At 41.2% G+C, this 12114-nt stretch overlaps 1 protein-coding gene across 1 annotated transcript in view; it reads right to left on the bottom strand.

Annotated features, from left to right (window-relative positions):
• The window catches only part of LOC107298586 (cholecystokinin receptor type A-like), a gene marked incomplete at its 5' end in the record, with an annotated part of 11349 nt that extends 4532 nt beyond the window's left edge, over window positions 1-6817 (bottom strand). The window contains one exon of the mRNA XM_015827961.1: window positions 6559-6817. Coding sequence (XP_015683447.1) covers window positions 6559-6817 — 259 coding nt within the window. The remainder of the gene's footprint in view (window positions 1-6558) is intronic.
• Window positions 6818-12114: the final 5297 nt, after the last annotated feature.

Raw genomic sequence — 12114 nt, 5'->3', positions numbered from 1 at the left:
TGATTTTAAATCCAGCCACTTTACCATACTGGTATAACTCTTGCAACAGAAATTCCAATGACTCAATTGGTTGAGTTAATGTAAAAACTAAATCATCAGCAAAAGCTTTAAGTTTGTATTCTTTAGTAGAAATCTTTAGGCCTTTAATCATTGGTGATTCTCTAATTCTAGACAACAGAATTTCCAAAGACAATACAAATAATAATGGAGAAAGTGGACAACCTTGTCTGGTACCTTTTTGTATATCTATAGGTTCTGTCAGATCTCCATTAATAATTATTTGAGCAGATTGTTTTTGATAAATCACTTTTATAGCTGTCTTAAATTGATTTCCAAAATTCATATAGTCCAATATTTTATTTAAAAACTGCCAGTCCAATTTGTCGAAGGCCTTCTCCGCATCTAGGAAAATAAAGGCCGATGGCACTTGATTGTTCTTATCCAAATATTCCAATAAGTTCACAATTAATGAAGCATCTTGAACAAAAGAAAGAAAGAAAGAAAGAAAGAAAGAAAGAGAAAGAAAGAAAGAAAGAGAAAGAAAGAAAGAAAGAAAGAAAGAAAGAAAGAAAGAAAGAAAGAAAGAAAGAAAGAAAGAAAAGTCCAGTTGCCTTGACTCAACTTCCAAACAACTCTACCTGGATGACTGAGAACCTTTATCGGCAGATGATAAATACACTTATGCTGTAGTCCTAATCTATATTGGATAATAACATTTATCCAGGAGATATCAATAAATATCAAGGAGCTACCAACTCAGAGAAGCAATCGCTGAACAACAGCCTAGTCAACAGCAACAGCACTTAGACTTATATACCGCTTTTCAGTGCTTTACAGCCCTCTCTAAGAGGTTTACAAATGTCAACGTATTGCCCCCAACAATCTGGTTCCTCGTTTTATTGACCTCGGAAGGATGGAAGGCTGAGTCAACCTTGAGCCGGTCAGGATCGAGCTCCTGACAGTGGGCAGAGTTTGCCTCCAGTACTGCATTCTAACCACTGCGCCACCATGGCTTTGATAGTAATAGCAATAGCACTTAGACTTATATGCCACTTCACAGTGCTTTACAACTCTCTCTAAGCGATTTACAGAGTCAGCCCCTTGCCCCCCAACAATCTGGCTCCTCATTTTAGCCATGTCAGAAGGATGGAAGGCTGAGTCAACCATGAGCCAGTGAGGAATTCCAAGGAGAAGACCACATCCCCCTAAGCACCAACAGAGCAAGCTATTGTATACAAAAAGGGAGAAAAATCCACTTTGCCAGGTGAGAAAATGTCTTCAAGAAAACAACTAAGCACGGAGAGCCCCAAGGACTCCATAAATACAATTTTACATTTACATTTCAATGATTGAAATGATTACTTGTCCAAGTATCTCTGGTGCCTAATTTTTAGGACACCAGTGATGGGGCTGAGTATGATGAGCACAACATTCACAGAAGCAGAATCTGTCTACTTTGTGGTGGCCAATTGCGACAATAAAGTTCAGTTGCTGTCCTCGGTTTCAAAAGTCTGCTTTGAAAGAGTCGACTTCTTTAGAGACAAAGCCTACAATGTGGCACTCAAAAAAAGAGAGGAAAAATATAATTTTATCATCATTTGGCTTGAAGTTTGATGTAAGGTTTCCAGTGACTGAAGTGTCTTACTCAGAGCACGAACAAAATTTACTTTGCTTTGCTTTGTGCATTTTAAGAGAAAGTTACAAGGATGAGGAGGCGTGCTTGCTTGTATGGACTGGCATATGTGAATTTCATGTTGCGTGTGTGGGAAGTCAGCCCTGCCCAGAGAAGGAAATATTAAAAGGGCAGAATATTATATTTCCTCAAAGGATCTTAAAGAGGCAGAAAAGCATGCCCAGTTTTCTTAATAGCCCCAAGTCTCCCTCCCCCAAGCACAAACCAGCTCTGTAGAAATGCAGATGTGATAATCCATTCAGGAAGGTTGGAGCCCTCCAGCTAGAAGCTTGGGAAGAGAAAGACACTTAAAATCTATATATCCCACCCAAACTCTAGGACAGAACATAATAGGATTAACCCACAGTTGCCAAAGGGGCACACTCAGACTCAGGTCAAAGTACATGACACAGGAAATACAAAGCGTCAAACAGGAACAGGAAACAACTCCAAACAAAAGCCCAAGAGGGTATAAAAACCCACCATTCCCTACTACATGTGCTCACTCTCTTTTCTTCCAGAGCCATCTTTCGGTCTGTCTCTCCTCTTCAATAAACTGCAACCTTCTTTCTAAAGCAGTCACCATGTTGTTTATTCCCGACTTGGACTGAACCATGATGAAGACTTTTCCTTCTACACGTGCCAACTGCACCTTTTCCTGGATTGTGAGGCCCTGCACTCAGTCACTCATGCGGACCAGTAGAGACAACAGAATGATGTTACGTGAGAAGTACCTCGACGGGAACTTCTGATAAACCTTCGATGTTAACCAAGTCTTATGCTACCTGTCAAAACCTCCGAGGACTCCATATTGTGATGACAATACCCTTGACGGGACCAACGGCTAAACGAAGACCCAAGTTAAGTCCTCCAGCCAGTAGTGGAGATTTCGACTTTATGGCATGGCTCCAGGATATCTGAAGAACCATCTCGCCCCAATAGGAGTGGCCCACCCCACACAGTCCAGAAAAAGAGGTCTACTTCTGGACCCCATCAGCCAAGGAATTTTGACTGGCAGGTTTTAGGAGAAAAATCTTTGCTGCTGTGACCCCTGTCCTTTGGAACATCCTGCTACCTCAGACGAGGTAGCCACCCACATCCTTGTGGTTTTTCCAAAGGGGCTTTGTATGTATAGATATAGAGATAGATAGGGGCCCCAATGGAGACACTTCAGGGTGGGGGTACCTGGTGCACAAGCCCTTGGTTCTTAATCTATTTAATGTTTGTATTTTAATTATTCCAATATTTATAATTGTTTTTATACTTCTTTTTTATTGCATTGTAAGCCACCCAGAACTGCTCTGCACAGCAAGAAGGGTGGCATGTAAATTTAATAAATAAAGGCATCGGTCAGCGCCTGTTATTTTAAAAGCAGGACCCCCCACCCCCACAAAAACAGGATTTAGTCCATGTACATTTATTCCAGAACAAATGTCTGCTTCTTTGCTATAATTATCTCTGTTTTTTCTAAAGCAGATCAGCAGAGCAGTTTTTGGAAAGTTTATTATTACGGGGCTATTTCTGATTTGAAATATGAAATTATGGTAGAGCGTACGAAGGCATAATTTAAACATAATTGTTTTGCTTTCCAGGGCTGTCATGATTAACAATCAGGATATCATCTGAAGGAGGTATATTACAGAAAACATCTCCCACTTGAGCTTCAGTTACAATTACAGCTGATTAATCTGGCATCTTTGGCTAGCTCGCCAGTTCCAAATACTAAATAATATGGTCTCAAACAAATAAACCCACTTTTGACTAATGTTCATGCCACAGGTTTGATTTAAAATCACCCAAAATCCAAAACAGGGTAGATGATAATTTGAGTTGTTATTGCAGGAACTGCTGAAGAAATATGGGTCTATCTGTTTTATTTATTTATTTGTTGAAGATTTCAGTCAATAGGCCTGTAAACTTTGCTGCAAATCTGGAACCATGCCGGTGACGGTGATGGCAAAACAGCCGTGCTATTTATCTGAAAGGAAGGCTAGTGCACCCAATAATTTGTCTAAGCGGCTGTCTAATTTGACAAGGAATATGATAATGAATGCAGGTGTGTGTGTGTGTGTGTGTGTGTGTGTGTGTGTGTGAGAGAGAGAGAGAGAGAGAGAGAGAGAGAGAAAGTGAATATACTGTACCTCACACATGTATCCATCCATTCAAATCTCCTTTTCTTAAAAGAATTTGCTTAAATTCACAATGATTTAAGTCCTTTACAGCATCTTTCTCTCTGCAAAGCTTGCAGATAGTCATACAATTGTCTGCTATGAGCGATCTGTACCCATAACTCAAGAAACTCTCCTTCCCTGCGACTTATATAAAATCATAAGGTTGGAAGGGACCTCGGAGGTCTTCTAGTCCAGGGCTTTTCAACTTTTCACCCATTGTACCACTTTTAGGATATGGCAACATCCGAGTACCACCAGTCGCCTAGCAAGGTGTAAAAAACTTGATGACCAAAAAAAAAAAAAGGAAAAAAGTGATAAAGTACAGGTAGTCCTCAACTTACAACAGTTCGCTTAGTGACTGTTCGAAGTTACAATGGCACTGAAAAAAGTGCCCCCAAACCACAGCCGAGCAAGACACCTGCCTGCCCACCCGGCAGCGCTCTTCCTCCTGTCCGAGCTTTTCATTGTTGTGAGCATTTCTGTTGAGGATTGGCAGCGGGGGTGGGGTGGGGGGGTGTTTGGTTTTTATTCCCCCCATCTGCTGGGTGGTTGCAGCAGGTTTTGGTCACTTCACATGACCCTGGGACACTGTGACCATCATAAATATGAATCAGTTGCCAAGCATCTGAATGTAAATCACAAGACCCTGGAGATGCTGCAACATTCCAGCTGATCGGCGCTTCTTCTGGCCTCAGCAGAAGCGCCAGGATCAGTGCCCAGCTCCAGCTGGAGCCTGGCGCTGATCCTGATGCTTCCACTGAGCCCTGACAGTCCCGAAGAAGCGCTGATCCTGGCACTTCCGCTGAGCCTTGACAGCCCTGCAGTGCCAGCCGTCTCTCGCTCAGGCTTGTGTGGTGCTGCCACTGGTTCAGCTCATTCCCCTCCCCCGCTACCACTTTTCTGGGATGGTCGCGTACCACCTGCCAGGTGCCAATGTACCACAGGTGGTACCCGTACCACTGGTTGAAAAGCCCTGTTCTAGTCCAACCCCCTACCCAGGACAGGGATCCTCATACCACCCCAGACAAATGGCTATCCAATCTTTTCTTGAAAACTTCCAGTGGTGAAGCACGCATAATTCTGAGAGGCAAGTCTTTCCCTTGATTAATTGTTCTCACTGACAGGAAATCCCTCCTTAGTTCCAGGTTGCATCTTCCGGTTATGAGCTTCCACCCATTGCATCTTGTCCTGCTCTCAGGTGCTTTGGAGAATAAGTCAATCTCCTTTTCTCTGTGACAGCCCTTCAGGTATTGGAAGACAATGATCATGTCATTTCTAAGTCTTCTATTTATTAGGCTAAGCACACCTACCGGTAGTTCCCTTAGCCCAGGGGTAGGCAACCTTGGCTCTTTTATGACTCATGGACTTCAACTCCCAGAAATCCTGAGCCAGCCAAGCTGGCTCAGGATTTCTGGGAGTTGAAGTCCACGAGTCATAAAAGAGCCAAGGTTGCCTACCCCTGCCTTAGCCATTCATTGTAAGATTTAGCCTCTAGAGTCTAGACTCTTTATCATCTTTTTTGCTCTTCTCTGTACTTTTCTAAGATCTCAGCATCTTTTTTTTGCACCATGATGACCAAAACTGGACGTAGTATCCCAATTGTGCTTTCCCTGCTTGTCTCAATTGGAGGTCCTTAGGCAGTGGTGGGATTCAAATACCTGAACAACCGGTTCTCTTATTGGATGCAGGCATGGGCCTCAGAGGCCTGGAACGGACTTCCGGAAGCGGCATCCACGCACTTCCGGCGGGCCGTTCTAGGTCTGGGAGGCCTCCTCCAAGCCTCCGAGGCCTAGAACGGACTTCCGGAAGTGGCATCCACGCACTTCTGGTGGGCCGTTTTAGGCTGGGGAGGCCTCTGCCAGGCCTCTGAGGCCTAGAATGGACTTCCGGAAGCAGTGTGCATTCAGCCGGTTCTCCGAACTCAGCAAAATTTAGCTGAACTGGTTCTGCTGAACTGGTGCGAATCAGCTGAATCCCACCACTGTCCTTAGGCCCTTGTAACAGAACCCCAATTGTTGTGTCTTCTCCCTACTCCCAAACACTCCTGGGGGATCCCTTTCTATAACTTCCCCCATCCTCTTTTGCAGACAAAATTCCTCTCTGCACTTTTATACAGGAGGAAAAGATTGGGAAAAATAAAACCTGAGATAGAAGACAAAAGAAGAAAGTTTTAAAAGTTCTCTGTCCTTTGCAAAAAAAATCCACTTGAGAGAAAAGAGAAAACATATTTCTGATTAACTGCTCAGAATTTTTATTTCCTGGACAACGTGGGTGTCCAGCTTGACCACTTTAGGTTTGATTGATCAATGCCTTAGTATCTGAAACTTTGGGGGAATTGAATGTCTCCCCATTTCTTAGGAGGCAACCACATCTGGATAATGATCTTGGGGAAGATAGTTGGGTTGACATATGAGAAGAATGTGTCCATTGTCCATAGTGGGTGGAGAACATGATATAAATGCAGAAAGTGCCAGAACTATAGAAGAATGAAAAAGTCTCAGTTGATTGCTACATAAGTGCAACTTATTGTGCTATAATTATACAGTTAACGTTGTAATCGAGACATCAATCATTAGTGCAATTAGCTGCAATGGTATTATTATACTTATTTTGGTTCCACTGAAATCACAAATCATTGCGCTTTCCATAATTTGATAAAGACAAATGCCTTCAAAAAAATAAATAAATAAATAAGGACCTATGGTCCATTCTTACCAGGACTGCTCGATCATTGTGCTTGGCCAATTAATACGACACTTGGATGTGGTGCTGTTAGGAAGCGCTGAAGGCATCAGGGTGCTGTAAATCGGGTATGGCGTCATGATGACAAAAGACAGACACCATGTGGCTGCAATTACCTTCAAGGCATGGGTTTTGGTCTGCCAGACCCGAGACTGCAGGGGTTTGCATATGGCACTATATCTCTCAAGAGAGATTGCCACTAGGCTAAAAGTTGATACGCTCACTGAGACACCTAGGTGAGTAGGAAAGCAGAAATAGAAGAAGAAAATTAATGGCTTCATTTTTGCAATCTTAAAACCAAGACAGAAGAAGGCAATGCAGCAGTTGATGTGTCTAGTTTACAGGGGTAGGCAACCTTGGCTCTTTTAAGACAATTGGACTTCAACTCCCAGAATTCCTGAGCCAGCATGGCTCAGCTTGGAAACCTCTCCCTTTCCCCTCAGCGTGGCTGGCTCAGGAATTCTGGGAGTTGAAGTCCACGAGTCATAAAAGAGCCAAGGTTGCCTACCCCTGGCCTAGGGCCTAGGCCGCTTTATGACTCGTGGACTTCAACTCCCAGAATTCCTGAGCCAGCATGGCTCAGCTTAGAAACCTCTCCCTTTCCCCTCAGCGTGGCTGGCTCAGGAATTCTGGGAGTTGAAGTCCACGAGTCATAAAAGAGCCAAGGTTGCCTACCCCTGGTCTATACTGTAGCCTATGGTGTAGTCCTGGTTTTCCTAGTATCTTCTCATCCAAATATTAACCAGGATGGACCTTGTTTAACCTGACAGCCTTCTCAAAGTTGGTCCGTTGATACCTCCTGAGACAAATAAAAAGTAGGTTGTTCAAGATTATACATATTTTTTTTAAAAAAATCCATGTAATTGTGGTGTCACAAACTCTTTGCCTTTTCATCACTGTGTGGACAATGATTAATTTTTATTCTATAAAATATGGGTCTGTCTGCTAATATAGGAGAAATGTTGACTCCGCATATGTTGATTATGTGTTGGAGCTATAGAATGCTACACAAAAGTTTTACATTTTGAGATTTAGTAACAAACCGTAGTTGTGGAAAACTGCCTTGTAATCATAGGAATTTAGGGGAGAAGAACTCAAGACTTTGATGTTTCCCCTTCAGAGAGAAACATTAAGAAATATCTTCTATTTGCTTTTTCTATACCTGTAAAACCTATGGAAACCAAATTATATCCCCCATCAATCTTTCCATTTTGGAGAAGTTTGACAGTCTATTCAGTAAGTTTGGTACTTTTTAAGTAGCACAAAAAAGTGAAGGAACCCGTTAGAGACACCAAAGATTTTCTGATTATTCAGAAGCAAATTTTCATCATGGAAAATTTGGATGCTAAATGGATCACCTGAAAATTAATTTCATGGACTGTGATCAACAGCAACTGAACCATTAATCTATTTTAAGAACGGAAGCCTCATTCATTTTTCATTTTTTAACAACTTCACAGCCCTTTTCCTACAAAAAAACATTTCTCTTCGAGGAAAAGCAATCATGCTTATTCGTATAACATGGTGGCTAAAGCATTAAATTTTTATTACCAAGTTTGAGCACAACTAGTTATAGAGGTGAAGGAGATCAGAGGTGAATAGATGTTAGCTTACAATTCTGGAGGTTTTTAGGACACAAAGAGAATTGGAAATTGTAATTGCCAACGAAAAGGCCTTCCCCAAATAATTAATTTCAGCTGATCCATTGTGTGAGATTCGGTAGTTTCATAAACAGGTTGAAAAGGAAATTAGGAAATCGTATCTAAAATTAGGCATTTTTCCAAAGAAAGCTGGCTTCTCATACAATTGTAGGAAAGGCAACCTATTTGGTGGAGGAATTTGAGAGAAGAGGCAAAGCCTGGGTGTGGAGTCAAGAGAGGAATTAGCCTGGAGTCATTACGTTCCCCTAAGCAATCCGAGTTAATTCTATTAACTCTTATCTAGCTCTAATTTTATGCTGATCTGTTAGTTGACCAGGTTCTTGTGTATAGGCTTGAGCAATAAATCATCTTAAGTGGAACTTAACATGTGGTCCTGATTCTTCACAAGAAAGAACTGAAACAGAGATGGGAAACTTGGTGTATTAGATTATCACTTCCATCAGTGTTTAAAAAATTGGCACTGCACGGCACACAGTTCAGAAGTAGTGAAGGATAGGTTGGATTCAATGTCCAATTTACAACAGTACGCAATTCCTTTCCCCCCTCTCCAATCAAGTAATTTTTTTAACCACATAGTGAAAATAAGACTGAAACAAAATCTCAATAAGGCAATATAACTTCCTTTGGATCCAAGCTCTGCTTCGAAGCAATGCTTCTCTGGAGATTTGGGGAAAGCAGAAAATGAATTTTCATCAGTAAGGCTATTTGGCAGATAATGCCAAATTAACATTTCCAGAATTTGTGGAAAGTAATTCAAAAGTCAAAGAAAGCTGTAATGTCTTTTTCTGGAAGTAAAAGGTTAATGCAAAAACGGTTCCAGCAAATCTCTTCCCTGAAACAAATAAGCAAAGAACAGGAAAAAAAACTATTTGTGGAGGTGATTGATATGTATTCTTACATAATTACTGTACATTCTTACATTTTTACAATTCTTTCAATAATTGCAATTCTTACATTTCCTACATGACAGGAAAGATTCTTACAGAAACACAGATTAAGAAAGAAGGCTCCAAGTTAAACAGGAAACTAAGACTAAATTAAACTAAACCAGACTGTATATTTTACTATTGCCTCAGTCAAATTCATAGATCACTTAGATGTTTTAACTTGTTTCATATTTCATGATGTGGAATTATTTTTTTTTCAAGTAATATCATCTCAAAGGAATGAACAGAATAATGTATGCTTTACTTAAACGCCCCAAATCAGTCAGAAAGATGTCAGTTGGATAATATTGGCCAGATTAATTTAGGGCTGCAGTTATGAGTCGTAGACAATGATAGTTAGGTTTGCCCTTGTTAAGAGGTTGTATAGACAGATTAAAAATCTGAGGAAAAATAGAAGACCTGCTCCTTCAATCAAGATTTTGAATTCAGCATCATAATTCATTTTCCATGTAATCTTTTGGTCTCATACTTTGAATATATGATTATGGGAAGATAATGTGCTGCAAGGACCACTAAGCCATTGGGAGATTATGACTGATTATGATTATGACTGATTATGGTCCTCTCTGACTGATGGGTTAGAGTAGGGGTGTCAAACTGCTGACCCACGGGCCGGATGCGTCATGCCAAAACCGCACCCACCCCATTGCCGGCAATGGGAAAAAAGTTGTGATATGTCGCAACATGTCACATGATGTTGCGAGTTTGACACCCCTGCGTTAGAGAGAGCCATGGTTTCAAGCCTATTAAGACTCATCTGTCTGTTTTCAGGAACTATCTATCATTTGATGAGTAGCATATTGAACAAAGAAATCCGTTCAGTTCCTTGAGATCTGTCAGGTGCAAAAGATGAGGTCCACGTGTGAAGGTCCAGTTAAACTGATTTATTGCTACTCATGCCTATGCAGAGGAATCTTCTCAACTAATGGTTGGCATCTGGTAGGAGTTACGTAGATAAGGGTCAACAGCACTCAAAGGAGTTAGAACTTTGTGGCAACATAGGGATTCTAGGCTGACCCTTCTTTTCACTCTGCCCCTAGGCTCTGACACTCTTTTTCCTACAATATCGGAAGAATTGACCTCTAAGCTTAACCAAGCTGAATTTTTGAGATCTTTAAACATATTCGTTTTGTCCCAAACAACAGAGGAAATTTGATTTCCCCACCTTTCTCTTTGGAAAGTCTCTCCCCAACTAATTTATGGGGCTGAGATCTTTGAACTGACAGAGGCAATTATAAATTCCATGAGATGTGGAACTAAACTAAATCTTTAGTGGATTACTGAAGTGCTAGGGATGTAGGATTGTTATATGACAAGGATGGTTAATTGTTTGGAAGAAAGGAGTACCATGGACCGGATCATACTCTGAAAAGTAGTAACAGCCGTGACAAAAGCTACATTTGCTTTAATTAAAATTAACTAAATGCAGTTAATAGGATTACTGCCCATATATTTCATATTCTTTCTTTTTACACAATATTGGTTACACAATGTTCAAAAGCCCGTTGATTGTAGCTGCCTATACTGAATTGGAACAAGGAAAGGATAAACCAAGAAAAATAGGCTAATAGATAGATAGATAGATAGATAGATAGATAGATAGATAGAGAGAGAGAGAGAGAGAGAGAGAGAGAGAGAGAGAGAGAGACATAGATACAGATGTATAGATAGATAGATAGATAGAGAGAGAGAGAGAGAGAGATACATAGATACATAGATACAGATGTGTGTATATATATATATAGAGAGAGAGAGAGACATAGATACAGATGTATAGATAGAGATACATAGATACATAGATACAGATGTATAGATAGATAGATAGATAGATAGATAGATAGATAGATAGATAGATAGATAGATATAGATAGATAGATAGATAGATAGATAGATAGATAGATAGATAGATAGATAGATAGATAGATAGATATGGATATGGATATGGATAGATGATAGATAGATTTAGAAAGATGTGTGTTTGTGTGTGTGTGTGTGTGTGTGTGTGTGTGAGAGAGAGAGAGAGAGAGAGAGAGAGAGAGAGAGAGAAAGAGAGAGAACTGCAAACAACAAATGTGTTACTAAAGTTTCTGATCATCTGCTTCATTAAAGATGACATTCCTGATTTACAATGTAGAAAATAACACTCTTTCACAAGAATGCTCTAGAAAAGTTCACAAATGACCTTCCACATCCAATGAACTTTTCGTCCTTTTTTAATAAGAAAAAAAGTGCATCATGAAATGCATAATTGGATAGGTCATTTGTCCAGAATACCATAGGGTCTTCTGCTTGTGCATGGGGTTGGCCTAGGCCAGGGGTAGGCAACCTTGGCTCTTTTATGACTCGTGGACTTCAACTCCCAGAATTCCTGAGCCAGCATGGCTCAGCTTGGAAACCTCTCCCTTTCCCCTCAGCATGGCTGGCTCAGGAATTCTGGGAGTTGAAGTCCACGAGTCATAAAAGAGCCAAGGTTGTCTACCCCTGGGCTAGAAGGACTCCAAGGTCCCTTCCAACTCTGTTATTCTGTTATTCATCATGCAGATGATATGTGGGGTTGACATGACAATAAGCGTGACATCCCTTTCGCTGCCTGCCGATGCCTGTAACAGGGTGCCCAGTTGCCCTTTGTCACTTTCTGAGGCATTTTTGCAAAATTCTGTATCTAGCAGATCATTAGCACTCCCTTTAAAGAAGGAATCTTGCAGAGATGATTCATTAGGATCGTTCCGACTACAACCTGGAGGCCTTTTTGGAGACCCCTGGTGGTTTCAGGGTCTCTCCAGCAACAGCTTCGACGATCTTTACGGCCTTTCCAGCGACCTTTCCAGCGGCCTTGGCAGGGCAACGGGCCTGGGTTTGGGCCTGGACTTGGACTGGGCCCGCCCCGGCCTAGAGGATATTTCGTGGCCTGTTTGTGTCTC

This window comes from Protobothrops mucrosquamatus, unplaced genomic scaffold (assembly GCF_001527695.2).
Source record: "Protobothrops mucrosquamatus isolate PMUCROS unplaced genomic scaffold, P.Mucros_1.0 scaffold4108, whole genome shotgun sequence".
Classification (NCBI taxonomy): Eukaryota; Metazoa; Chordata; class Lepidosauria; order Squamata; family Viperidae; genus Protobothrops; species Protobothrops mucrosquamatus.
This window is presented reverse-complemented; position numbering and strand designations above follow the sequence as displayed.